Here is a 25,027-nt window from a genome sequence, read left to right on the forward strand (position 1 = left end):
TCATTAATACATATTCTGAGTAGCTGACAGTTTCCACTCATAATAAGCGCTTATCTGAAACAAGCAGCTAAATGCATCAATTAAGCTTTATGGGCTGGCAACATATACCTTTTCTGTTGGTACAAGTCGGATAACCGTCGGAGATAAAGTACATTTTATATGGCACACACATCGTGAGATAGTTGGCCAGGAAGCTAATTGTTGGCACGAAATCAAGTCGCGCCGAGCAGCGGAAGGTCTCGGATGTGTTGAAAGGGTTCGGATTCCCAGCTGTCTACTCTGGAAACAAAGTTATCCAAGGTGAGGAGTGTGAAAAGTTATTAACGGGTATAGGTGATTATTTAATTATAAATAAACTTAAGTCAATAATGTGGGCTCTGCGCTTCTGTGGCTTTTCACTGTCATTTGCCAATTGCGCTAATTAAACAAAAATTATGAAACAAATGAACGGTCAAGTGAGTTTTCACAACACGTGTTTTATAATGGTATTTTTAAAAATTATTGTGTTGATTTAGATTCGCTCAACTGCAAAATTGATACAAATATGGGCATAAACTATCATTCTAAAACTCGCTGGGCTTGAACACAATAAATTAGCAAACTTAATGCAATGTGGTCATATTTTTGAATTATTAGTCATCATGTTTATTGGTTTACATTTTAGCACGATTTTGTGATATTTTTTGTTAAAAAAATTTCTCGGGTTTTTGTTCCTCGAATCGCATGCGATTTTTGGCACGCTATCAGAAAGCGTAAAAAGCCAGTTGACGGTGAGCTTCAACCGTCAGCAACAATTTAAACAATTTTTAACCGTTTTAACCGCTGCTTTTGCTCAAAATCGTCGCCCAAGTATATATGCCATTGGCAACTGCCGATTTAGCTTCATTCGTTGCGCGACGTTCTCAGCAGTCCGAGCTCCGCTCGTTCCCAAAAAAGTACCAACCATATAAAGTGAGTTCAGTTCGGCGGTGCAACCTATCCATTTAACGCATTTTTCGGGGCTCTCGACGGGAAAGTCCAGTTTTTTGAATTTTCAAAAAATCTGCAACCGATATTATGGCGGGGGCTTTGTGGTAAAATTCCATGGCAAATTTGTGCCACGAAGAAGTACGAGTCGTAAAAACATAAGCAGAGATAAACAGACATGACTTTGACTGTTTTGTGATCGCGAGTTGTTTTTGTGCTAACAGTGCGGTTCATTGCAAATTTTCCATAGCGAATCAATGAAAAGAAATCTAGTAAGACAGGCCCCCTTTTAAAATATGTCTGACGCTTAGGTGTACCAAATTGAAATAAGGCCATTCCGGTTTTCCTTTTCGTATAATTTTCAAATATGAGATATTGTATATTTTGTATTTATAGATACACCATCTTTAAGAAAGTGTAACTAATACTATTTTTGCATTATTTATAACATCTGAGTAGAGAGAAATCTCGAATATGGGGTGCATAACATTCGAAAATAAAAGCCAGAACTGGCGCTTACTTTGGCTTTGACCGTTTTAATTTCAGTTACCCAAAAATTTGCATTTCAAATAATAACAGGTTTCGTTATTTCGATTCATTGAACCGCGACCACTATTCGAAACAATTTCAATTTGTTTTGTTTTTCGCTCTCGGACAAGACAAGTGATCTCTGGGTTCCGCTAATTCCAGGCCTTGGCAACAGGCCAGGAAGGCTGTAATCCCAAATTATTGCAATTGGCCAAGGATTTGAGACTTTGGACCGACTCTGGACGGGTTGATTGAAAGAAGTATCTAGGTTAATGTACAGGTTTGGGTCTTCGCAAAATATTCACACACCAGCTTTTGATTTATGCAACGATATTCGAAACGTTTGCCCAACCAACTTACATTTGTACGTTTCGTGAAAAAATATGAATAGCACGGACCAATATTTGACACTCGTGATTTTTATTAACATGTGCGTGCAATTTTCGCAATTATCGCATCGATTTTGCATTATTCAATTTACCGAATAACTGGACAGGTATTTACAATCATTATAGAGTGTGTATTACTTTTTCCATGCGCCACGTAATTTTCTAAAAATTAATTATAACGTGCAAATATGCAAAAAGCTAAAAAAAAAAAACAAACACAAATTATATGATTTCAATGGGAATTGGTGCAAAATGGCAGTTCAGTTCGCCCGGGTGAGGCTATGAGAACCGAAATTGAGCAAAAACAATGATCTACAACAATAACTGCCAACTAACTGGGTTCATTACCGGTCTTGATTTGTTAGACAGTCACGGTTGATTGCCGCTGAAATGATTTGCAGAGTTCTATGCCGAAACGCATACCAGAATCGGAATCAGAATCGAAATACTCGTAGATAAGTGACAACAAAGGGGACCTTTTAAGGGGACTTGAGGATCGAATCGCAAGAAAAAGAGAGAAAAGATACCAAGACCAACCTCAAACCGTGTCAAGTGGGTAACCAAGTCTTATGTAAATGGAACGCGTGTTGTGAATATCCAACGTTTTTGCTCCATCTTCGGATTCCGACTCGTACTTATACATATGTAGGTATTTTGGTCCTACCAGATAACCGCTTTCCGATTGTAAATCAAATCATTTATCGTGGTAATACACAGTTCGTGGAACACACAGAGTCCACTGCGATTGCGGCTAATTGACGATTAACCTGACTCTAATGATCGTCGTTTACAAGCTGATGGCCAACTTATCACGGGCATGGTCGTGGGCCATATTCGACTAAACTTTATAACACCTCTTTATGGTCCATAAATTGTCGAGCTGATTTTATGGAGTCAATAACAACAATGTTGATAAAAGCGTAACGCCACAGATTAGAATGAGAAGCTGGCGTTAACTTAATTTCCTCGTATAACCAAGTAGGGGGAAACCAGAAAAGTGTATTAGCCGCTTTAGCCCTAATGATTTGTTTAGGCTTTCAGAATTTGCACAATGCTTTTGGGTTATCGGGAACCAAGATCTCGAACTGATGTAACGCTCCCTGCAATTAAGGGTTCACTAACATACTATTAACCAAAGTGAATGCCGAAGGTCATTGGCTGCGTTCTTTGATCTCTTCTCAAAGGTATAATTAAGAAATTTCAATTCACGTATTGCGAATCAATAATTCCAATCTAGTTCCCGATTGTTTGCCAAATTAGTTTCCCCGAATCAATCTAGGGGTTTTCACATCCAAGTCACGTAAACAAACCCGAATCATTGCGATTCCAGGCGGGTCAAAGGGGCAGATTGCCTTTAGTTTCTCTTTTTTCCCATAGATACAGTTATCTCAGTCGGAGGATACGATATGATATACCCGTCCATATATGGAAGTTCTATATATGGAACGGAAAATAAGCTGAGAATTATTTTTACTGTCGTTTGTTTGCATCGCGGGATCGTGCTGCTGTTAAAGATAAAGTGGCGCTATTGGCATTCCTTGGTTCCATTCAGAAAATTGATTGCCTGGGTTGAGATTGCTTATCATGCCGTGTACGAAAAACCACTAAAATTTATTTCGCTCTTCATAATAAAACAATTATACTTATTTCATGACTTAAGAGGACAATTCAAACTGGCTTGAGTACGGGAAATTGAAAGTGGTCGGTTTTTGGGCGCTGTCATTTTGGGTTTGACCGGATATATAGGGCAACAACTAAGCAAGCCAACAAGTGTTCGGTATCAATTTAAAGCCCTCTTTATATGCCAGTGAGCGTTTATGTAAAAAAGTTAAACAGCTTTTGCGCAAACATTTCTTTTGTTCAAAACGCTGCGGGGGCAGCTGTTTAAATGCCTTGACTACCAGAACATGAGCCCTAGAACGATGTGATCTAAGCAAGATCATATCCCAGAGATCGTTCGGATAGGATGATTTGAAAATGAGGGTAGCATGCCGCCGGGCAATTATCATAAAGCTTCCTCGATTCCGAAACCCCGACATTGCCAATGCCATTCGACACTTTCAAGGCACGATCGGCGTCGGAACTAGTAACATTTGATTTAGTTATGTATGCACTCTGCTATTTTGGCCCGTAACTCAATTTGACTAATCGGCGTACTCACGTGCCGGCTTAAAAGTGCCAAGTGGGACGTGCTTATAAAATTTGACAAGTGCATTGCACGCAGATACCGCCAAAAGCACTCTCGAATGATATGGTCAGTGGGTACCCCTAAAAATGCAGGGTTAATTCTATATAGATCGCCAACACGTGCATTTGCGATTGTCGAGTTTTTGCTAGAGTTATTTTGACATCTCTATACAGCATATACTATACTTTTAGATTACACAATTAAGTAGAGCTGAATTACAAAAAGTGTTACACTATTTATATATATAGTACATTCCCTCACAATAATAATGGATTGTTACAGATACCTAATGAGTTGCGTTTAAATTTAATGAACTGTATGATAAGTAATAACTTCAATTACATCTAATTAATTAGTAATTTGATTTGACTTTGGGATTTTAGTAATAATGACAGATTATTATACACTTAATTTTCCATTCCATGGATAAACAAAGATGTATAATTAAGCTGTCCAGTCAGAAAGTTTTTTTATTTTAAAACTTAATAGAGATACAATATTTGATCGAGAGATAGCAAATTGATGGCCATTTTATACAAAACTACTCATGGATTTTTTTCTAAAAATACGATTGAGTTGGTATATAACCGTCATCGCCCATTTAAAATGTAAATTTATTAAAATTAATAGATTGTTCAATATCAGGTGTTTCCAAAAATAGCCGACAGTGAGTCGGCACCCAATAACTCATTTAATTTATGCGGCAAAATTTTGGCAAATGCCTCGGGGAGTACCCGTACCTGTACCATAAAGTGATCTGCATAAAAGCCTTGCTAACAGCTTCCTGTTTTTGTCGTTTTAGCTGACACCTGACGCGAGGCACCGGAGCCATAACAAAAGCCGCCGAAATGGCCTTCATGCCGTGCTGTAAGTACCAAAATTTATTCATTATTGCCACACGCTCGGAATCGCCCGAAGCACGAGTCATGAGCAAAAAATGTCCCATCAATAACACCTCACGTGATCATCGATCCGCAAAGTGAAAACCCCCAAAATAATATCGATCTCAAATATTGAAATTTACGCATGCGCAGCCCATTAGAGATCTGCGACCCGTCCCAACGGGAATAGAGATCTTTCCGATCCGCTAATTGAGCTAATGTGCTGCGAGGGGCCTGTGCCGCTGCCGAAAATAGAATAGCCATCTGTCAATAACCAATATTTGGTATCGTTTGCAGTCTATGTGCCCAAGCGGATCAATCTGGCGATCATGCTTTTTATGGCCTGCCTCCTCAGCTACATGATGCGGGTGAATCTCTCGATCAACATCATTGCCATGGTGGAGGACACGAGCAACCACGAAAACGGAACGGAAGTGGAGGCCCTGCCCGATGTGAGTAGCTAGAGAAACTCACAACTCACTTACTTAAGATTCAAGAAGAAAAATAGATTTTATCCCCTCAAAGTTTAAAAACTCTTCTTACCCTTAGATTATAAAATCTTCTATCCTATTATTTTTTTTACTAAAACTAAAAAGTTTAAAAAGTCCTAACTTTTTGGTTGTGAGCTGTCCATTTATTCCGAATACTAAATTAACATATCTCACTATATTTACGGCTATAAGCATTGTTATTAAATGTTGATTACATATGCTAAAAGCCAAACAAAAGTCTTTAAGGTCCCAAGACAACGATTTATTTATTATATTTTATAAATATATTACAATATCTATACTTAACTATAATCTCTCTTAGTATGGACCGCGTTATAACTGGACGCAGTCGGATCAGGCCCTGCTCTTGGGAGCCTATTTCTACGGCTATATGATCACCTCCCTGCCCGCTGGAACCTTGGCCGAAATGCTGGGAGCTCGAAATGTTGCCGGATACAGTTGTCTGGTGGCCGGAATCCTTACGGCTCTGACTCCGGCAGCAGCTGCCTGGGACAAATATGCGGTGTTCGCCGTGAGATTCCTGATAGGCTTCCTCAACGGCGTAGTGTATCCGTGTTGCCACAGCCTGGTGTCCAAGTGGTCACCGCCGGACGAGAAGGGCAAGTTTGTGGCCTCGCTGATGGGCGGAACCTTTGGCACAGTCATCACGTGGCCAATCAGCGGAGTGATCATCGAGAACCTGGGCTGGGACTGGGCCTTCTACATTGTAGGCATATTCGTGCTGATCGTGGTGGCTATATGGTTCTACCTGGTGGCGGATACTCCGGCCCAGCACAGCTCGATCAGCCTTAAGGAGCGGGAATATATCGAGAATAGCTTGGGCAGCACTCTGAGCAACAAGAAGGTAAGCTGGCCTAGAGATTACTTTAAGCTAATTTCACTTTTGTTTAAATCGATAATATATAATATTTAACTATTTTTAATTATTTTCCTACATATATTGTTATTACGTAGTTGTTTTTCAATACTAGATCATTTTTCTCTATCGACAGTAGTTTGGCAAATATTTTTTTATGAATCACATTGGGGATTTTCGTTAAAGTAATTAGCGTGTTTTTATTAATGGTAATAAGTTTTGTCGTCGGCTTTTAACGAAAAAAACAAGAAAAGTAGCAAAGCTTACGTTTTTAACTTCGAGACCTACAAAGTTTGTAGTGCACACATATTAATATTTGTTTAACAAGTAGTTAACATTTCTTAAGAATGACTTGAAAACATTTAATTAAAATCTATTTCATTTATCATTTTTTGTGGGCATATTTTCTTAAATATTTTGTTTTCCTTTTGCAGAAGTGGCCTCCATACAAGGAGCTCATTCTTTCCCTTCCCTTCTGGTCGCTAATGATGCTCCACTATGGCAGTATGTGGGGTCTGTTCTTCCTGATCACGGCCACGCCCAAGTTCTTGAGCGAGGTCCTGGGCTTCAACCTCTCGTCCGCCGGCTTCCTGTCCAGCCTGCCACATGTGGCTCGACTGATCTGCGCCTTCGGATTTGGTGCCGTGGCGGATTGGATTCGTCGACGAGGCTGGTTATCCGTCACCCGCATGCGCAAGGCCTTCTGTCTGCCCTGTAAGTGCTCTTAAACAATTTAAAAATCAATTTTTTCTATAGCTTGCTTTTTTTTCTCGGACAGCTCACATCTTGCCCGGCGTAATGCTGATAATCCTGGCCTACTTTGGTCGCGATCCCTACGTTTGCGTGGCCATAATGACCATTTCGCTGGGCTTCAATGGTGCTGCCACAGCTTCCAATTTGGCCAATTCGCAGGATTTGGCGCCCAACTATGCGGGCACGTTGTACGGAATCATCAACTGCATTGGCACCACTCCAGGTATCTTCTCGCCCCTGATCGTGGCCGCCTTCACGAAAAACGAGGTTTGTGGGGACACTCTTAAAATACCTTATCAGCTTTATTCATTTATTTAACAATGTTCCATATCCCGTAGAACACCATCGATCAGTGGCACTGGGTCTTCATGATTGGAGCAGCTGCCTATATATTGCCCGCCCTGTTCTTCTGGCTCTTCGGATCGGGCAAGATCCAGAAGTGGAACGAGGTCCAGACCACCGAGTCGCGCGAGGATATTGTCAACACAAAGTTGTAGTTTGTGCCTTGGCAATCACCTGTGATTTTGTATTCTTAGTATTATGCCATAACTACGAAGTGTATCTGTTTATGGAGAGTCCTATTAAAGCTTTAGCAGAGTATTTATTATTAATATATAATTGTTTTATTAAGCGCACGTGAATTGTGAGTCACGAGTCAGTTGATCTCGAAACCAGTTCGTCTTTGATTGGCACAACGACCTTAGCCTGGTTGGGGGGAAACACTTTGGCGAACTGGTTGGGGGCTCTTTGCAGAACTTTGTTCGATTAGGCACTCATGCTAAAAAACGGAATTGACACTCGTGATTAGTCATATGCTAATCAAATTTGAGGACACTTTGAACTAACAAATTGCCGCTTTTAATTGCGAATGAACGTCATGATCATACGAGTTTTTAGTAGGTTATCAGTGAAGATAATGCGCACTTTATTAGGTGTGAAATTTCATTCTAAATTCAAAATTAAAATGGTTAGTCACAGACATTAAGCAAAATAAGAAAACTGCTATAAGGCAAATAAATCTTCAGCTGTTTAAACATGTTTTTAAAGAAATGACGATAGTTAACATATATTTAGGATTTCCACTAGTATTTCGGTAACATTTTTCTATTTATGTTTAAATTAAATTTATAAAAATTCCTATTCCTAACAATTCCTTTATAACGAGAAGAAAAAAACTTTAGCCTACAAAATGTTCATTAACGAAGATGAAAACCTTGAATATTGGATTAGCCTTTATGATCTCTTAGTGATGCCTTTACAAAAATCTTTGTTATCAGGTTCAGATCCCGCTTTTCTCAATTTTCCCTGAAATAGTAAATCCTTATGAATTTTGTAATCATTGCCTAAACCTCTTGATATATAATCGTTTCTTATAGAGGAACATTTTTATCGATCCACCGGTAAACTTGCAGAGTTCTATAATTACTGCTAATGGTGACAACAAATGAGGTACACTGTCATGACAAGTTCGCTACTTAGTAAACCCATAATTATAACCCAAACTTCTGGCCATTAAGGATACTACCCAGGCTTATAAAAGCCTTCGCTTTGTGCGCCAGGTCCAGACAGTTCGAAATGATAGAACCGGGTAAGTGGCCGTCACCTGGAAAAAGGAACTCCGAAGGCAATGACAACAGGAAGAAGAGGAAGGACCCAAGTCCTCTTAAGGCAGCCATGCTTGCCACCTTTTGGGAGTACACGGAGCGGACCAAGGTGAGCGGTATATGGCTGATGCGACGGAATCGCACCTACGGCCTGTCCAGGTTCATCTGGTCCTCGGTGCTGCTGCAGCTGCTCCTGCTGAGCATCTACCTCACACTGCTGCTGTGGCTCAAGTTCTACTCGTACCCCATCCTGAACACCATTTCCAATGATCTCTCCATTACGGACGTTGCCTTTCCGGGCGTTACCATTTGCAGTCCGAAGGTGGTCAACTCGGAAAGGGTCGATCGCTTTGTCAAGACGCTGTGAGGAGCTTTGAAAATGTCTCCAGGATTCTATTTAAAGTCTTGTTTCCTCATTAGTAAGATTCCCAAGGAGTACGACATTGCAGAGGTGGCCGCCGGCTTTGAGTTCCTTAATGCCTTCACGGATCAGAGCTTTGAGCCGCCGGTGCACGAGAGCTATCGGGTCACAGACGCAGTGCTTCGGCTGAACAATGTGAGCACCTGGGAGGCGGCCATGGCCGTCAGTCCGGGCTGCTCGGACTACGTGAAGCGCTGTTTCTGGGGCCATACGGAGTTTAAGTGCAACCAGAGCCACGAGTATCTCTCGTTCATTCCCACGACGGCCTACCTGGGTCCCTGTTGCTCCTTCAACTACAATCCGCGCAATGCCAGCTTTGTGCCCTTCTCGGCCAACATCTTTGGCATGGACGGCGGCTTGACCTTCGTGGGGGCGGAGGGCAGCGAGCGAAACCTGAACACGGGCCTCATCGTCCTGGTACACCATCCCATGGACTATGTTACGGAGTCGGCATCCTCGGTCACCATCACTGCTAGATCCGAGAGCTTTGTGGAGGTCTCGCCCACGGTGCAGAGCTCCTCGGTGGAGGTCCTGGAACTTTCGGAACGGAAGCGGGACTGCCTCATCTCGGACGACCTGCAGCTGAGGAGCTATCGCCAGGCCGCCTGTCTGCTGGCTTGTCAGACCGAGGCCATCGTCCAGAAGTGTGGCTGCCATCCATATCTGCTGCCCATCGTGGGCAACAAGTACAAGGAGTGCAACCTGAATGACACCTTCTGCTACTCAGATAACTATGGTAAGATAGTTACCTAGATAGAACCTTCTAATCCAATAGTTTTTATAAATATTTTTAATATTCTCTGGCACACTACAACAAAATCATCTTCTTCGAAAATTAAACTAACCAAGTATTCAATCGCGAATTCTTTAGAGTTCACACTAAATACCCATTATGAATTCTTCATATTCATATTCATTGATTGTCAAATTATTTTATTTTGAAAATTGTACAGGTTTTGAAGTGTTTGTTTTAAAGATATCAAAAAATCCCTTGTTAAGTTGTACATTATGTGTCTTTATTTTTATATATCCTTAGTATATATGGTTTAAAGAAATCTTCTAAGTATATCTGCTTGATTTACCATTCCGTAGACAACTTCAAAAGTGTGCGATGTGACCAATGCCTGCCCAACTGCTATGATGTTACCTATTCCACGCTTTCGTACAAAACGGATCTTAACCAGCATCCGTTCTCCATGAACCGCTTCTAGTTAGTAATGTCTTCTTTTTCGGCTTATCGGTTATTAGTTAATTCGATCCCCAACAGCTCTCCGGACATGATCAACAGTGACAGCTTCGTGCTTCGGGTCTACTTGGCTAAGCAAGTTGTCCCAGTTATCCGGAAAGTTACCGTAATGTCTTGGATAGGACTGCTATGTAAGTGGAGGCATCCTTTGGGAACTAGGAGATTAACTACAACCATTTTCAGCGGATTTGGGTGGCATCTTTAATCTTTGCCTTGGACTCAGCATGATTTCTGTGGTTGAATTTTTCTACTACTGCACGTATCGCTTGTATATCAATTACCAGCTCCAGAAGGCTCAGCAACCGAGGAAGGCATGGCAGTAAACTATCTGCGTTTAGTACGTATTTATTTATATTCGTTTACTAAAAACAAGTACATATATAAAAAAGGAATCGATGATCTTTTGAAAATTTTAAAAGTCTGGGATACAGTTTAAAATATCTATACCTGTATCAGTTGGTACTTTATTAAAACGTTTAAACTTATAGCGGCTGTATTTCACTCTGTGGGTGACTTAAATAAATGTGTAAAGCTTGCGTTAATTTTATGATTTAACAACATTTAATAAAAACTAATTACATTGTTTTCTATTACCTTTTTTATACTTTTTTCTTATTTCTAACATTAGGGTTTATTACAAGAAGAACAAATTTAAAAGGTCTGTGCCAGACTGTATTCATTAAATATATATATATAAATAACATATTTTTTCCGAAAATCTTTATTTAAAACCCTGAAAGCATTATCTATCGCGGAAGGCACTGTTAAGTGACTTCTAGAAGATGAAAACGATCGTCCGCGATATCGCATTCGGATCGCGGAAGTGACTCCCGTCGGGAAGAAACTCCGAGAAGTGCCGCCGAAGTGGCACAGTTCTTCCCGACGGGAGTAACTTCCGCGATCCGAATGCGATATCGCCAAAGTAACTTCTGGAAGTGTCGCCGAAGTGGCACATTTCTTCCCGACGGAAGACACTTCCACGATCCGAATGCGATATCGCCGAAGTAACTTCTGGAATTGTAGCTGTAGTCACTTATGGAAGTCACTCAAAAGTGACTTTACATATGCTTGTAAAAGATACCTAGAAGAGTCTTTTCCAATTGGAAAATCTTGAATAAAAACATATTTTTTTTACTTTTAATATATTGCATTTATTTTTTGTATAAGGACTTGTCCTCTTGTATACACGGTGCATGGCATGTAGGAAATTTTGCTTAACAGTGTTATTTAGGTCCAGCTCCGTCGACATAAGAAATTTATTAATAACCATTCCAAAACCGCACTGTCCTCAGACAAATCGCGCAACGAAATGACGCTCGGGCGAAAAATAATGGCGTGGGTCAAAAGGAAGACTCAAAAAATTTTCAGAAAAAAGGGGTAATGTTTTTTCCACTAATTTTGCTTTTGTAAAATGTATACTATCGTCTTCCTATCGTCCAGAAGTGTCTCAGAATTTACTTCTTCGCGATCCCGACCCTTTTTGTTTTTGTAAAATGTGTACTATCGCCTTTCTATCGTCCATAAGTGACTTGGAAGTTACTTCTACGCGATATATGTATATTTTGTTTTTGTAAAATGTGTTCTATCGCGTTTCTATCGCGCAGAAGTTACTAAGAAGTGACTTCTGGACGATAGGCGGTAGAAATATCGCCCTTTTGCTTGCAGGGTGGCGCGCAGCGCGCTGAAGCCTGACGTTTCTCTGTTTTGCACTAAAATTCTCTGCGCAGCAGTAAAAATGCGCGCCGAAGCTCAGAAAAAAAAGACCCGAAGACCACGAGCAGAGGATGGGCAGATATGCTCACTAGATAGGCCGCTGCCGACCCCTGGTATAGAAGTTCCCGCGCGACCGAAATAGTCGTTGTTATCGATTTTTCTGTGTGGCCGTTTTGAATATTTTTTGTATATTCGAAAAAATAAAAACGGTATATTTCTTGGAGTCAGACTAACTTATCGATAATTCCGCGGTCACTGGTCACCTCTTTTGTTGGACTCTATTTTAATTTGTTTCCCTTTTCATCTTCCATTCTTCCATCTTGCATCTCGCTTTTTTACTGACACTTACGCTGAGGCTGTCTCCCTTTTTTACTGACACTTACGTTGGCTTACGTTCTGCCGAAACTTACGACGCATCTTGCATCTCCCTTTTTTACTGACACTTACGTCTTACTTACGTACGTCTTACGTACGTAACTTACGTAGTCCAAGTAAACGAAATAAACGTAACTGACGTAGTCCAAATCAGTCCGGAGGATAGCAACTCTATTTTAATTTGTTTAACAATTTTTAAGCCAGTACGCAAGGTAACGCGGCGGCGCATAATACATTTCTAGCACAATTAACACTTAGAAGCGCGCAAAATGGCCGAGGTTGAAGCCGTGCAGATCATTGCCGAGTCGTTGAAGCAACAGGTAAGAGGATCACCCTGGTCGTCGGTCCGTTTGTCCGACATTTTTGCAATGCACTTTTCTGCACTCGCAACCGCGGCTAAAATGTGGGAAAATCTTTTCCAAATCGAGGGGGCCATGGAGATGGCGAGAACAATGGAGTGGTCTCTTATCTAGAGGCACCTGTTTGTTGTGCAAAGTTCAAAAACACTTGGTAGCTGTTGTTGTTGGCACTGGGCCCCCGATTACTCCCGTTCATAAAAGTCGGTACGGATTTGATAAAGAACATGTTCCAAAGGTTTGGTACCACGACCTCAACACCTTGGTGCTTGCAGCGGCGATTAGCGCCGGGGGGCAGATTAAAATCAATAAAACTTTAACCGGATTCCGGGCAAATCACTTAAGAACGTGTTTGTGCACATTGGCTAGTGATTTGATCTAAAAATACCCAGAGTTTAGCGATTGCACGTTTGATTGACGACTGGGTGGAGACTGTAAATAACCGTACATTATCTCTAAATCCGAAAATAGGGCGTGGAGTATGTCTTTGGCATCATCGGCATCCCGGTCATCGAGCTGTCCATGGCCTTCCAGGTCGCCGGGCTGAAGTACATCGGAATGCGGAACGAGCAGGCCGCCTGCTACGCTGCCCAGGCGATTGGCTATCTGACTGGAAAGCCCGGTGTCTGTCTGGTGGTCTCCGGACCCGGACTGCTCCATGTGACAGGTAAGACTATGGAAACGATAAATCGGTTTAGTTAATCCTTACTAAACGAACTTGTACCACAATCAGGTGGCATGGCCAATGCCCAGGTCAACTGCTGGCCCCTGGTCGTCATCGGTGGGGCCACCAACCAGGATCACGAGGGAATCGGCGGCTTCCAGGAGTGCCCGCAAGTGGAGCTGTCGCGTCCGTACTGCAAGTACGCCGCCCGTCCGGCCACCGCCGCCCTCATTCCGCTGCACGTGGAGAAGGCGGTGCGGTATGCCACCTACGGACGCCCTGGAGTGGCTTATCTGGACTTCCCCGGCAATATCCTGCAGTCCAAGGCTCAGGAGGCCCGCATCTACAAGGCCCTGGCCCATCCGGCTCCGCCACTCGCCTATCCCCCGCACGATGATGTGATCCGGGCCGCCAAGCTGCTGCGTCAAGCCAAGCGACCACTGGTGATCATAGGCAAGGGCTCCGCCTATGCTCATGCCGAGAACACTTTGCGGCACTTTATCGAGAACACCAACCTGCCCTTCCTGCCCACCCCAATGGGCAAGGGCGTGGTCTCCGACACGGCGCCGCAGTGCGTTTCTTCTGCTCGAACCCTGGCCCTGCAGAAGGCCGATGTGGTACTGCTCCTGGGCGCTCGCCTCAACTGGATCCTTCACTTTGGAAAGGCGCCGCGTTACGACAAGGATGTGAAGTTCATCCAGGTGGACATCAACCCCGAGGAGCTGCATAACTCGGTGGTGGCCTCGGTGGCCATTCAGGCGGACATCCGCCCGTTCGCCGAGCAACTTTTCGAGCAGATGAACGCCGTTAACTTCCGGTTCGGTTACGAGCAGGATTGGTGGAAGCAGCTGGCCATCAAGTGCAAGCAAAACCGCGACGCTGTGCAAAAGATGTATTCGAACACGGAGACGCCGCTCAACTACTACGCGGTGTTCCACCATCTCCGTGAGCTGCTGCCCAAGGACACGATCATCGTCAGTGAAGGAGCCAACACCATGGACATTGGTCGTTCCATGCTGCTGAACGAGCAGCCACGTCACCGCCTGGATGCCGGCACCTTTGGCACCATGGGAGTGGGTCCTGGATTCGCCGTGGCCGCCGCTCTTTACTGCCGTGACTTTGCCCCCGGAAAGCGTGTGCTGTGCGTGGAGGGCGACAGTGCCTTTGGATTCTCGGGCATGGAGATTGAGACCATGGTTCGGTACAAGCTGCCCGTGACCATTGTGATTGTGAACAACAACGGCATCTATGGCGGCTTCGACAAGGACACCTTTGATGCCATTCGTAGTGAGGGCGATCTTACCCAAATGTGAGTGCTGGTAGCTTATCGGTTTATCTGGTACAACTACTTACGGCTAATCTTATCTTGCAGTACACCACCCTCGGCATTGGGCGTTCAGGTGCGCTACGAGGAGATGATGAAAATGTTCGGCATGCAGGGCTACTTCTGCACGGAGATCGAACAGCTGCAGGCGGCTGTCAAGGAGGCCAATCAGCTGAAGGACAGGCCGACCATCATCAATGTGGCCATCAGTCCGCAATCCGACCGCAAGCCGCAGTCCTTCAACTGGCTCACCGAGTCAAAACTGTAGGATACCATCTACGTTTAGGTCTTAAGCACAAAGTTCACCATTCCGAAAGTTATATTGCCACGAATTTTTCTGTATATACATGCAATTTTTGATACGCCTTCTTCACTCCTTAACTGTTGGCTCGCTTCAGTTCTTCCTCTAGGCCCAGGTAGTCTAGGAACCAGGTAAAATCCACCAGGCGACCTTTGTGCAGGAACGGCAGCTTGGGGCACAACTCGAAGGCAATGTTAAGAGGAGCAATGTCGGGCACCTGGTCGCTGCGCATGTTGAAGAAGGCCAGGAAGTCGCGCACTTCGATCTCGTTTTGTCCATTGCGCTGTAGCACCATCAATATGTCTTCCACAAGTTCCAGACTAAAGGGCAGCCGGCAACCACGCAATGTGGACCTAACTTGAGCCTCGCTGATGTATGGCCTGCACGCCGGATTGATGTGGCTCAGGTGGTCGTTCAGCTGCTCAACGCCGTTCCATAAAGCTCGCTTCAGTTCCAGTTGGGCGGCAGCTCGCACTCGATTCCTGTCGCAGCTGGGAGGCATTGCCTGCTCAGCCGAGAAAAAGCGACACACGGTCACAATTTCATGGTTGAGCAGGCAATCCTTGGACAGATAAGACAGGAGAGTCGAGCGCAGCGTATCGAAGCTGACGGTGGTGAAGTCCCCGAGGTCCCCATCCGGCTTGCACCGCAAAACGAATTGCTTGTAATCCGGACGCACTGCCTCGCGAATCTTCTGCATAATCAATCGAATGTCAGCTACGGGGAACTGCAAAGAAGAAGCATATTCAACACCGTGTTTACGATTTTCACAATTTAAACAATCTCGAAACCCTTTTGTGCGGGCAGTACAAAATGTTATATCATAAAGATATATGTACCTCGCTGGGATGCTGTTCCATGTACATCAGCGTGAACTCATCGGCTGAAACTATGTGGAAAATGTGATCCTTGAGAGTCATGGTGCGTCCTATATAGAAGTCATTTGCCCTATAGTACTCAGGCCGCGAAGAGCTAAACATATCCTGACCCGGCAGTGGAACACGTGCTTTTTTAAGAAACTCCCCGCCCAGAAAGCCCGAGTTTCGTCGTGAAGACTCGTATATCTGGACCGTGTCGTCGGCCAGGAAGTAGCTGATAACAAAATCACGCTCTCCATTGTCCCGAATGGCCGAGATGAGTTTTGCCCCGAAGCGCAAGATGCAGCCATCGTATTTAAAGAGCTTCTTGAAGTCTGCCTGCGGTGGTTTGGGCTCCACCGTGATGCAGTTGCCCTCTGAATCCTCATGGCTACCCCACCCATTGTAGGGGGGCAGCCTACGGGATCGCATGGCACCTTGGGTGTAAGGACGCACATCACTACGCTCTGGAATTGGTTGAGCACAGAACTCCTGGATGCCGTACTATAAAGGATAAATTGAATTAGTGTCTATTTATGGCCTTATAATAAGTTATTATCAACATCGTGACTCACCTTCTCCCTGTAGTAACTCTGAGTGAAGTGGTCACAACCTGTAAGGACGACAGCCCTTCCAAAGACGTTAAGCACAGCCCCTATTTGCAGATCCTGATCGGTGTAGTACTGGACCTGCTTTTGCCCTGTGTTCAACGGGTCGGCTACGTAACGCACATCGCGCATACTATTGCCCAGAACATTGAGCAGCGTCATAGCCGTCTGTTGGCCAGGCAGAGGCAGTCCCGAGAACTCTTTTGGCAGCTTGTCCCGTTTCAAAAAAGTGCTGGGTCCTTCTCGCCCAGAATTTCGTGGGAACTTCTCCTTAATATCAATGGTATCATCAGCCAGATAGTAGCAGATTTCCAACTTCCGCACATCGCCGAACTCGCTGCGATCGTTCCAATAGCCTTGGAACTTGAGAACTCTTCTATCGAATTCTAAAAACTGGGCAAATGAATGCTTCTTGGGAAGAGCCGAGGAGCAGGAACTAGCTGTCTGTTTTAGGCCGGAACGTTTTCGGATCTCTGTGGTGGGATCGCTAAGGGAAAATAGTTTGAGTTTTGGAAACTTAACAGCTCCACATTCAAAAATAATCAACCGATTCAACATAATACGGCTTATAATATTTTTAAAAGCATCTTCAAATTTATAGAAGGCTTTGGAAAAGTGGATAAGACTTAATGGTCTAGTGTATTTGATAGAGATGATTTATGTATCAAAGTTTGTAAAGAGTACTACCCATCTCACCATGGCTCCTGCTGGGCCTCAGGCACAAAGATTCCAGCTCGATTGAGGAACTGCCGCGTGAAGATGTCACAACCGCTGATGTGGTAGACCCTATCGAAGATCTGCACATCCGTGTCCACGTTCAGGTCGAAGATGGAGATGAACTCGCGGTCGGTGGGCAGGGCTTTCGGGATGCGCTGCCGGTGGACCAGACAACCCTGCGGAATACCGGAGTTCTCAACCTTTGGCTCGGTGACCTGCATGGTGCCGTCCTCCAGGTAAAAGTAGATCTTCACCTTGCGCACCTGGTAGGGGGCGTGGTAGACCTCGGTCAGGTTCTCCTTGAAGTAGGCGCTGAAGCAGAGAACCTGCTTGTCGTAGGCCAGCCAGGGTGGCAGCTTGGTGGTGGCCTTTGGGGCCCACAGGCTGTTGAGCTGGGCGGGCACAGGTGGGCACTTGGGATCGGCCACGATGCCATTGGGCTCCACGAGTTCCGGCTCCCGGCGGTCGGATAGCATCTGGATGCCCTGGTAGTGCATCAAAGTCTGCTGGCGCGGATGGCGACGCTTGCCGCGCTGTTCGGGAGTCTCAGTTTAGTATCTTGGAGCATACATATTCGAACCACTTACATCGTAGAACTGCGCGCCTGGCAGCATGGGCATTCCTGGTAGTCGCATCATTTTCACAGATAATTTAGTCGTCTTTTAGATATATACTAATAATTTTGTTGCCAATTCCCTTGCCAAATCGTTGTGGTTACATTTGTCTCGGAGCCAAAAGCAATTCTGTGGCAGTAAACGCCACGCAGCAGAATTCTGGACTGGACTGGCCCGAGTGTTTCGACATTTCCGCTGCTATTCGATAAATGGAACAAACGGAACTATGGTAATGCCCCTTCGCCATGGCAGCCCCAAAAGTCAACTAACTGCAACTGGTAGCGGTTTCCAAGGAGAGAGTGGGTCAGCCTCTGCCTCCATATATCATTATACCCGTTACTCGTAGAGTAAAAGGGTATACTAGATTCGTCGGAAAGTATGTAACAGGCAGAAGGAAGCGTTTCCGACCCCATAAAGTATATATATTCTTGATCAGGATCACTAGCCGAGTCGATCTAGCCATGTCCGTCTGTCCGTCTGTCCGTCTGTCCGTCTGTCTGTCCGTCCGGATGAACGCTGAGATCTCGGAAACTATTAGAGCTAGGCTATTGAGATTTGGCGTGCAGATTCCTGAGCTTCTTACGCAGCGCAAGTTTGTTTCAGTAGACTGCCACGCCCACTCTAACGCCCACAAACCGTCCAAAACTGTGGCTCCTACAGTTTTGATGCTAGATAGAAAATTTTAACTGAAATGTATTAGTCTTGTCAATACCTACCGATTGACCCAAAAAAAAATTTTGCTACGCCCACTCTAACGCCCACAAACCTCCCAAGAAAAAAAGCTATGACGTCAGAGCCAGACAATGCGAAATGTTTTTACGCGTGTATGTGTGTGTATGTAAATAGTTGCCGGCAGAACTTAGCGGCAAAGAAAAAAAGTGCGCGGCTAACTTATTCTATTGAATAATGAATTGCAAAACACAACGCTTAAATCAGTCTTCCGCCGGTAGGTGGCGCATTTAAATCTCGCTTTGCTGCTTGCATATCTCCATTTCCCTTTGGTCCCTTAAGCTGAGTAACGGGTATCTGATAGTCGAGGTACTCGACTATAGCGTTCTCCCTTGTTTTCTTTATAAGTTGTACCAGCATATTCTGACAAAACTCATACATAACTTGATAAGGAAATATTATTAAAGTTCCAATTTAATTAATAGGTCATTACAATGTAAATATAATAAGAGAATTTAAAAAACTTTTAAACTGGATTGCATAATGTGATCTGCATTTAATTCTCTGGGATTAACCCTATCCAATCCAATTTAAAGGAAATTATTTATAGATTGTCGTAATATGGAAAATTAAAAAAAAAAGCTTAAAAGCTTAAAAATAAAATGTTCCTAAGTTTTTGCAATAACATCCCTCCTTAGCGATTCCATCCTTCAAGTGACAGTGCCACCTGTAGTTGACTCACGTCGTCGCTGAACCTGAAAGCATTTCAATCAGTGATTGAATGCGTGACGCTGACGATGACTTTCTAGAGTCATGGCCACCTCTGACGATGGGCTGGTGGCGCAGACGCAGTGTTTGCTAATTAGTCTGGCAGGCAAAAGTAGGAAACCCACGGAAGCACGTGCTTTTTCTCACCTCTCTCTAACACTATGCATACACCCATCTGCCTGGGCTTACAAACTATAGTTAATCGATGGCATGGCATTGGAGCTGTAAGAACCGAGGTGGTAAATGCTGTCTGGAGCTCGAGCGGATAGCACAAGAAGCGGAGAAATGAACCTGATGTGAGTTAATGAACCGTAAAGTGACATTTATGGAATTTCCACTGACCAATGATCCCCTAACCAGAGCCAAGATTATACTCTTCCTTTTGACCCTGGAGGCTGCGAGTGCCTTGGAGGCCAATCTGACTGCCTGGCATCATCACAGGCGACAGAAGCGCTTCCTTATTTATCAAAATGGCGGTGTTATCAAGGTTAGACATCAAATATTTATTGAGTATAGTGGATATATATTAAGTTGTATCTTTACAGTTTGTTACGGGTTGTGCATTTCCGGTTCCGTTTATGGAGAAAAAGGTCTGGCGTCAGTTGGTCTGGCTGATGAACTTCCACTACCAGTTCAATGAGCCGCAAACTCCCATCTACTGGTGGAAACTCTGGGATAGTTCGCGAAATCTTAAGGGTCCTGTGACCCAGCCAGATCCTCCATCAGTGCCTGCTCGTCTTTTGGTGGATGAACCCCAGCTTTTGCTATTCAAGTTCGCCGAGGGTTATATGAATCAATTGGGTCAGAATGGAAGTGCCTGCCTGAAACGTTTGATATGCGAGAATGGTCAGGTGGACGAGCACAGTGGACTCTATGCCCAGATACTACACAGGCTGTTAAGGTAAGTTGACTTCGACTTGAACTCAAACCAGAGATAACCAGAGATATTTATCATTTAGACCTCATCGAACGCTGGACGGGCCGTATTTGGATGCCTTTAGGATGGGTCGTCATGGCGTCGACTGCCGAAAAGCCTTTCCGGAGGCCCATAAGTGCCTTTTAGACGACTACGTACACCTCCATGAACGGGGCCCCACACAAAGTTTTCTTTAAGCCTAGGGTTAGATTATCGGGAGCTTTCTCTTTGGACAAATGGCGCCGGTTGCCAGTAGTTCAATAGCATTTACATGACATGTACAAAACTAATTAATGGTAATTAAAGATAATAATTAAATAATTATACATGTATTATTATATACAACGAGGTCAGGCAATTTCACTGGCCCTACTTGCCACTGGACACGTGTTCTTCATCATCGTCGTCATCATCTGACACTCGCCAATTTACTTGGTAGTACTTTTTGTCATTGCTCGTCAACCAGAGGAGCGCACATCGGTTGGTGCAGAAATTACAGGTGAAAAGTTGCTTGGAAGTGCTGCCACGCCTATAAGGAATTTTAAAAATTAGGATTGAAATGCCACAATGCTGAAGGAAACTCTAAAAATATGAATTATAAACGCGATTTGTAATAAGTCAATCGCAGTACCTTAAGTTTCGATGCAATGTGTATGGATCAGGTTTGAACCTGATTGTGTTTAGGTATAAGTTCGTTCCAAAAAATATATATAAATTTAAAGAATTCATTAATTAATTAGTAATTTAAATTGTGATATTTGAGGAAATTGTGATCATTAAATTTAATGTTTAATGAATCCAACTTTACAAGGTGATTTAAAAAAATTAAAAATTTTAGTTTAAAATGGATTGTGATCGCTGTAATGTCTTATAGTGATAAAAAACTAAATTAAAAAAGTACCATGGTTTGTGTAAAAATGAATAATAATGAATAGTCTGAATAATATAAATGGCCAGAATTTCCAACATAGACAGTCTTCACTGTACTTCTTGCGGTTGTGATAGGTCTACTTGCCCCCATTAGAAAGCGGACCGGTTTCGACGGTATCAAAACAATGACCACATGACTAACGTCAAGCTAAGTAAGCGTAAGTCCGACCCACCTCTTCACGACCATGAAGTAGTACGAGGTGTACAGACATCTGGAGCAGGTGGAGTTCGTGCAGCGGGCGATGGGTCCGTTGTTGATGTGGGAACTGATGTACGGTTCCGGGAGCAGGCGGTGCAGGGCGGCGTTCTCGTAGACGGGCAAGGAGCGGTTCAGCGACTGGAGGGCGTGGAGGCAGTCGTCGTAGAGCGTGACCCGGTTCTCCGTCGAGGGAACCGGAAATACTGTGCGAGTGCCCACCGGAAGTACCAGCCTGTTGTTCGTCTCCAGCTCGCGGACCCAAAACAGACCCTTGCGATGAACGGCGCTGAGAACAGGAATCGGGTTATTAGTAAGATTTAACATAAGACAAATATTATATCATATTGTCCTTATAAGAAAATAATAACCGAAGGTCCTTATAAAAGTGGATTAATTAAAATACTCAACCTAGAGACGAAAGTAAATTAATTGTTGTAAAAATCCAACTATAAATTAGTTAGTTAGTTATAATATCATACCATATATTTGGTTGAAAGAGATATCTTAACACTCCTGTATAATCAAAATATTATATAAAAACTCATATATATAGCTATTTAATTTATTAATATTCTTAATACATATCCATCAGTCCGTTTAGTGCTTACTGACTGCTAGTAGGTCAATATAAAAGTTTGCTAAATTTCCCTTAGTCATGCTTAAAGGCAACCAGCCAAGAATACATATAGCTCTTCGATTTTGTTTTCTAGCAGTATTCTAAATTAAATTTAGTTATTATCAAACGGGAAGACAGGTAGTTGCCAAACAAATCAATCGATGCAATATTGTATTTAAAGATTGAATTGCCAAATTCCTGCGATAAATAAAATGAAATGAGTTCCTTACATGGGAGTGATTCTCTGGCGGTTGTCGTAGAAATTTTGGTAGAACCTCTCGTAGACCATGGGTATGTAGTTGATGGCTGTGTTGTGGAAGATGCGCACATGGTTCATGAACTTGGAGAGGGCGGCCGGCAGGTAGATGAGAGCACAGCCTGCCAACGAGAGAAATCAGTGAGGGTCTCTCGATACGGGTACCGATCCCCAGCTGACCAGCTGACCAGCTCCCAAATTTTTACTCACGATCGGCGGCGAGGGACTGCAGCATGGGCAGGTTGGAGATGCGCTCGGGGATGTGGACCAGCGCCTCGTTGTCGCTCACATTCAGCTCGTTGAGGCGGACGCACTCGCTCAGCTGGATGGGCAGTCGGCGGAATTGGTTCTTGGCGATGTTCAGGTGCTCCAGATTGCGCAGACTGCTCAGTTCTTGATATAGGTGGAGGATAAGCGAACATGGACTTCAACATATGAATCTCTACTCACCCACTGGAAGTTCGGTGAGCTGATTGCCGGAAACATTCAGCTGCTGGAGATTTAGCAGGAGTCCTAGGGTGGGGGGCAGCTCCTTAAGCTCATTGTTGGAAACGTCTAGGAATTCCAGGTTCTCCAGCATATAGATATCGGTGGGCAGTTCACTCAGATTGTTGCCCGCCAGATGGATGAACTTGAGGGTGGTGATGTTTAGCAGCCACTTTGGGATCACCGATATGAAGTTCTCCTTGAGATAGACCTCCTCTAGATCCTCGTAGAGGAAAAGGTCCATCGGCACATCCTTGAAGTTCAGATAGCTCCAGTGCAGAATCGTTTTGTTCATCTTGACGATACCGTTGCAGTTACACAATGCCCGCACCACGGCGGCGTCGTCGAGCTCTATTTGCTTATAGTTTGGTGGTGTTTCAATTATATTTATTTGCGTCTCTACGCGGTCATGATCATCATTTGGCACCGCCACCCGCCAAACAAAAACTGCCACCGCCACCAGCGCCACCACAGCCACCCAGTGGCTCAGGCCCAGTGGCAGCACCACCAGAAGCAGCAGCAACAGTTTGCTCTTCTCAGAGAATCTCCTTCAATGCGGTTTAGTTTTGGTTCTGTCTAAAATTGTCTCACTCGCCTGTCGCAATTTCTCGCGAGTGGCGTATTTATCTCCCCTGATTTTGGTTTTCTTCTTACAAATTTATTGTTTCAATAACGAATCGCCCACCCATCATCGCGCCTTTCACTGACCACTGACGTATACGTAATGTGCCGACTGCCCGAAAGTATACCATTTCGTTTTGGAGGCGGTTAAATGCCTACGAAGCTTTGGCACTGACATTGAATTTTCCTGCTGCATTGATTCACTCCCCCCCGTGGGTTGTTGCTGTTTTTGGGGTCTTTGCTGCATTCAAGGTCATTGCAGCAAGCGAAATGCAAAGGGCAAGCTTCCAAAGCTTTAATATTGTGGGAGCTTTGAGGCCAATGAATGGGGTTATGGCAAGTTTCCATAAATTGTCTAGGGGAAAGCACCCTTTGTTGGAAAGTCCAAGCTTGGCTTTCATGAAAGCCATAGGAATGTAGACTACCTGTACCAAAATTTACACATGCCTAAGAACTTATAATTATATCGTGCATTTTGATGTTTCCCCATCTTAACACTTTAGTATTACATTTCTTAATTTCTATCACATGTTGGTATATAAGAGTCTTACTATATATACATACATAAGTATAATTGATAGTCCCAACAATATAAACAATAATCATCTTTACAATTTTGAATTTTATATTTTTATGGCTTATAAGCAGTAAATAAATAGTAAAATAATAACGATTTCATAAGAACTAATAAAAAATGTATTTAGATTATGTTTTTAGAAAAGGATCATAATATATTTTCCAAAAAAAACCGTTCCTTTTCGGGTTTTAAGAAGCATTCCAGATTATTTCAAATGTAACAACATTTTTAATTAATACAACATTTTTTATTTCTATAAATAATTAATAAATTAAGATTTATTTCATGTTTCGGTGAAGATCATCATAAAGAGGATCATCTCTTTTAAATTCAAATCAATTTTCTACTTCCACGCCTGGGTTTCTCAGTATCCATAGTTGTTATATCCGTAGTCGTATCCATATCCAGGGGAATGATGGTGGTGGTGGTGATAAGGGGACGGATAGTACCCATAGGGCGGAGGTGGCGGTGGTGGAGGAGGTATTCCGAATCCTACGCCAATGGGCAGTGGAAGAGGTAATCCAATTACAACTGGCGTACTCATTGCTCCAGCAATGCAGAACACAAGACCGAAAAGAGCGATTACAGCTTTCATATTTCTGGCAAGATTTCACAACTGACTGACGAATCTGAGGAGATGCTGTTGGCTTTTAAGCACGATAGTGCTACGGTTTTGGGGATTTCAATCACAGCGTGGACAAACAAAGCAAATTGAATTTCACCTGCCGAAAGGTGCAAATTGCTCCATGAGTTGTATTTCCCCCTCCAATGCAAATTGGCAATTGCTCACGATATTTTGCTTTATTTTGCACACGAGCTTCGGATAATAAGGTAATTCTCAGGTTTGTAAATATATGGGTTCCAAGCGTTTTTTATTAAGTTAAAGATATTTTAACAGACTTGAAACAAATTTGCTTTCAAAATTAATTACTTCTTAGTAGTGATGATGGTGGTGCAGATCGTAGTGGGGATCGTAATGACGATCGTAATGATGATCGTGGTGGGGATCGTAATGATGATCGTAGTGGGGATCGTAATGTGGATCACCTCCATGATGAGGTGCTGCAAATGCAGCTGCAATGATGAATAGAAATCCGATGAGGGCGATCACAGCTT

The 25,027-nt window shown here is 43.6% G+C and overlaps 6 protein-coding genes across 10 annotated transcripts; 4 read left to right on the plus strand and 2 right to left on the minus strand.

Moving 5' to 3' along the window:
• The first annotated feature begins 37 nt into the window (after positions 1 to 37).
• LOC119550713 (sialin) lies at positions 38 to 7,686 on the plus strand. 2 transcript variants are annotated; one of them, XM_037859594.1, is made up of 7 exons: positions 38 to 300; positions 4,874 to 4,938; positions 5,250 to 5,404; positions 5,766 to 6,308; positions 6,755 to 7,034; positions 7,099 to 7,340; positions 7,412 to 7,686. In XM_037859594.1, the coding sequence occupies exons 2-7, from the start codon at positions 4,920 to 4,922 to the stop codon at positions 7,568 to 7,570; spliced, it is 1,398 nt and encodes a 465-aa protein (XP_037715522.1). In that variant the 5' UTR covers positions 38 to 300; positions 4,874 to 4,919; the 3' UTR covers positions 7,571 to 7,686. The 2 variants fall into 2 exon arrangements, with proteins under 2 accessions (XP_037715522.1, XP_037715520.1); XM_037859592.1 differs by lacking the exon at positions 38 to 300 and adding an exon at positions 863 to 951.
• A 962-nt stretch (positions 7,687 to 8,648) lies between these two features.
• On the plus strand, positions 8,649 to 10,667 carry LOC119551946 (sodium channel protein Nach). Its single transcript, XM_037861636.1, has 5 exons — positions 8,649 to 9,040; positions 9,098 to 9,834; positions 10,191 to 10,308; positions 10,366 to 10,475; positions 10,528 to 10,667. Exons 1-5 carry the CDS (start codon positions 8,649 to 8,651, stop codon positions 10,665 to 10,667), a joined length of 1,497 nt encoding a protein of 498 aa, XP_037717564.1.
• A 1,890-nt stretch (positions 10,668 to 12,557) lies between these two features.
• LOC119552174 (2-hydroxyacyl-CoA lyase 1) lies at positions 12,558 to 15,139 on the plus strand. The gene is made up of 4 exons (XM_037862005.1): positions 12,558 to 12,752; positions 13,260 to 13,455; positions 13,522 to 14,761; positions 14,825 to 15,139. The coding sequence occupies exons 1-4, from the start codon at positions 12,702 to 12,704 to the stop codon at positions 15,042 to 15,044; spliced, it is 1,707 nt and encodes a 568-aa protein (XP_037717933.1). The 5' UTR covers positions 12,558 to 12,701; the 3' UTR covers positions 15,045 to 15,139.
• Positions 15,120 to 18,044, minus strand: LOC119552173 (EF-hand domain-containing family member C2). Its single transcript, XM_037862004.1, has 5 exons — positions 17,847 to 18,044; positions 17,239 to 17,792; positions 16,510 to 17,029; positions 15,917 to 16,438; positions 15,120 to 15,804 (listed from the first exon to the last, which is right to left on the minus strand). The coding sequence occupies exons 1-5, from the start codon at positions 17,895 to 17,897 to the stop codon at positions 15,154 to 15,156; spliced, it is 2,298 nt and encodes a 765-aa protein (XP_037717932.1). The 5' UTR covers positions 17,898 to 18,044; the 3' UTR covers positions 15,120 to 15,153.
• Positions 17,382 to 20,455, plus strand: LOC119549779. The gene is made up of 5 exons (XM_037858041.1): positions 17,382 to 17,495; positions 19,241 to 19,606; positions 19,671 to 19,827; positions 19,859 to 20,211; positions 20,270 to 20,455. Exons 2-5 carry the CDS (start codon positions 19,554 to 19,556, stop codon positions 20,421 to 20,423), a joined length of 717 nt encoding a protein of 238 aa, XP_037713969.1. The 5' UTR covers positions 17,382 to 17,495; positions 19,241 to 19,553; the 3' UTR covers positions 20,424 to 20,455.
• On the minus strand, positions 20,382 to 23,454 carry LOC119552177 (leucine-rich repeat-containing protein 18). Of its 4 annotated transcripts, XM_037862007.1 has the most exons (7): positions 22,678 to 23,454; positions 22,438 to 22,620; positions 22,202 to 22,349; positions 21,330 to 21,641; positions 20,858 to 20,896; positions 20,604 to 20,755; positions 20,382 to 20,512 (listed from the first exon to the last, which is right to left on the minus strand). In XM_037862007.1, exons 1-7 carry the CDS (start codon positions 23,006 to 23,008, stop codon positions 20,484 to 20,486), a joined length of 1,194 nt encoding a protein of 397 aa, XP_037717935.1. In that variant the 5' UTR covers positions 23,009 to 23,454; the 3' UTR covers positions 20,382 to 20,483. The 4 variants fall into 4 exon arrangements, with proteins under 4 accessions (XP_037717935.1, XP_037717937.1, XP_037717936.1 ...); XM_037862009.1 differs by lacking the exon at positions 20,858 to 20,896 and having other exon boundaries at positions 22,678 to 23,449; XM_037862008.1 differs by lacking the exon at positions 20,382 to 20,512 and having other exon boundaries at positions 20,527 to 20,755; positions 22,678 to 23,452.
• Positions 23,455 to 25,027: the final 1,573 nt, after the last annotated feature.

The sequence above is a fragment of the Drosophila subpulchrella genome, chromosome 2R (assembly GCF_014743375.2).
Source record: "Drosophila subpulchrella strain 33 F10 #4 breed RU33 chromosome 2R, RU_Dsub_v1.1 Primary Assembly, whole genome shotgun sequence".
Taxonomy (NCBI): domain Eukaryota; kingdom Metazoa; phylum Arthropoda; class Insecta; order Diptera; family Drosophilidae; genus Drosophila; species Drosophila subpulchrella.

Coding starts and splice junctions, on each gene's coding strand:
- LOC119551946 (XM_037861636.1), top strand. CDS start 8,649: ATGATAGAACCGGGTAAGTGGCCGTCACCTGGAAAAAGGAACTCCGAA. Junction 9,835..10,190: donor CTGCTACTCAGATAACTATG/GTAAGATAGTTA, acceptor ACCATTCCGTAG/ACAACTTCAAAAGTGTGCGA. Junction 10,476..10,527: donor GTCTTGGATAGGACTGCTAT/GTAAGTGGAGGC, acceptor AACCATTTTCAG/CGGATTTGGGTGGCATCTTT.
- LOC119550713 (XM_037859594.1), top strand. Junction 5,405..5,765: donor AAGTGGAGGCCCTGCCCGAT/GTGAGTAGCTAG, acceptor AATCTCTCTTAG/TATGGACCGCGTTATAACTG. Junction 7,341..7,411: donor CCGCCTTCACGAAAAACGAG/GTTTGTGGGGAC, acceptor CATATCCCGTAG/AACACCATCGATCAGTGGCA.
- LOC119552173 (XM_037862004.1), bottom strand. CDS start 17,897: ATGATGCGACTACCAGGAATGCCCATGCTGCCAGGCGCGCAGTTCTAC. Junction 17,793..17,846: donor CAGGCGCGCAGTTCTACGAT/GTAAGTGGTTCG, acceptor ACTCCCGAACAG/CGCGGCAAGCGTCGCCATCC. Junction 16,439..16,509: donor AGAGTTACTACAGGGAGAAG/GTGAGTCACGAT, acceptor TATCCTTTATAG/TACGGCATCCAGGAGTTCTG.
- LOC119552177 (XM_037862007.1), bottom strand. CDS start 23,008: ATGAACAAAACGATTCTGCACTGGAGCTATCTGAACTTCAAGGATGTG. Junction 22,350..22,437: donor GCAGTCCCTCGCCGCCGATC/GTGAGTAAAAAT, acceptor TCTCGTTGGCAG/GCTGTGCTCTCATCTACCTG. Junction 20,756..20,857: donor ACATTGCATCGAAACTTAAG/GTACTGCGATTG, acceptor AATTCCTTATAG/GCGTGGCAGCACTTCCAAGC.
- LOC119549779 (XM_037858041.1), top strand. CDS start 19,554: ATGCTGTCTGGAGCTCGAGCGGATAGCACAAGAAGCGGAGAAATGAAC. Junction 19,828..19,858: donor AAATATTTATTGAGTATAGT/GGATATATATTA, acceptor TCTTTACAGTTT/GTTACGGGTTGTGCATTTCC. Junction 20,212..20,269: donor ATACTACACAGGCTGTTAAG/GTAAGTTGACTT, acceptor TTTATCATTTAG/ACCTCATCGAACGCTGGACG.
- LOC119552174 (XM_037862005.1), top strand. CDS start 12,702: ATGGCCGAGGTTGAAGCCGTGCAGATCATTGCCGAGTCGTTGAAGCAA. Junction 13,456..13,521: donor CGGACTGCTCCATGTGACAG/GTAAGACTATGG, acceptor TACCACAATCAG/GTGGCATGGCCAATGCCCAG. Junction 14,762..14,824: donor GAGGGCGATCTTACCCAAAT/GTGAGTGCTGGT, acceptor CTTATCTTGCAG/TACACCACCCTCGGCATTGG.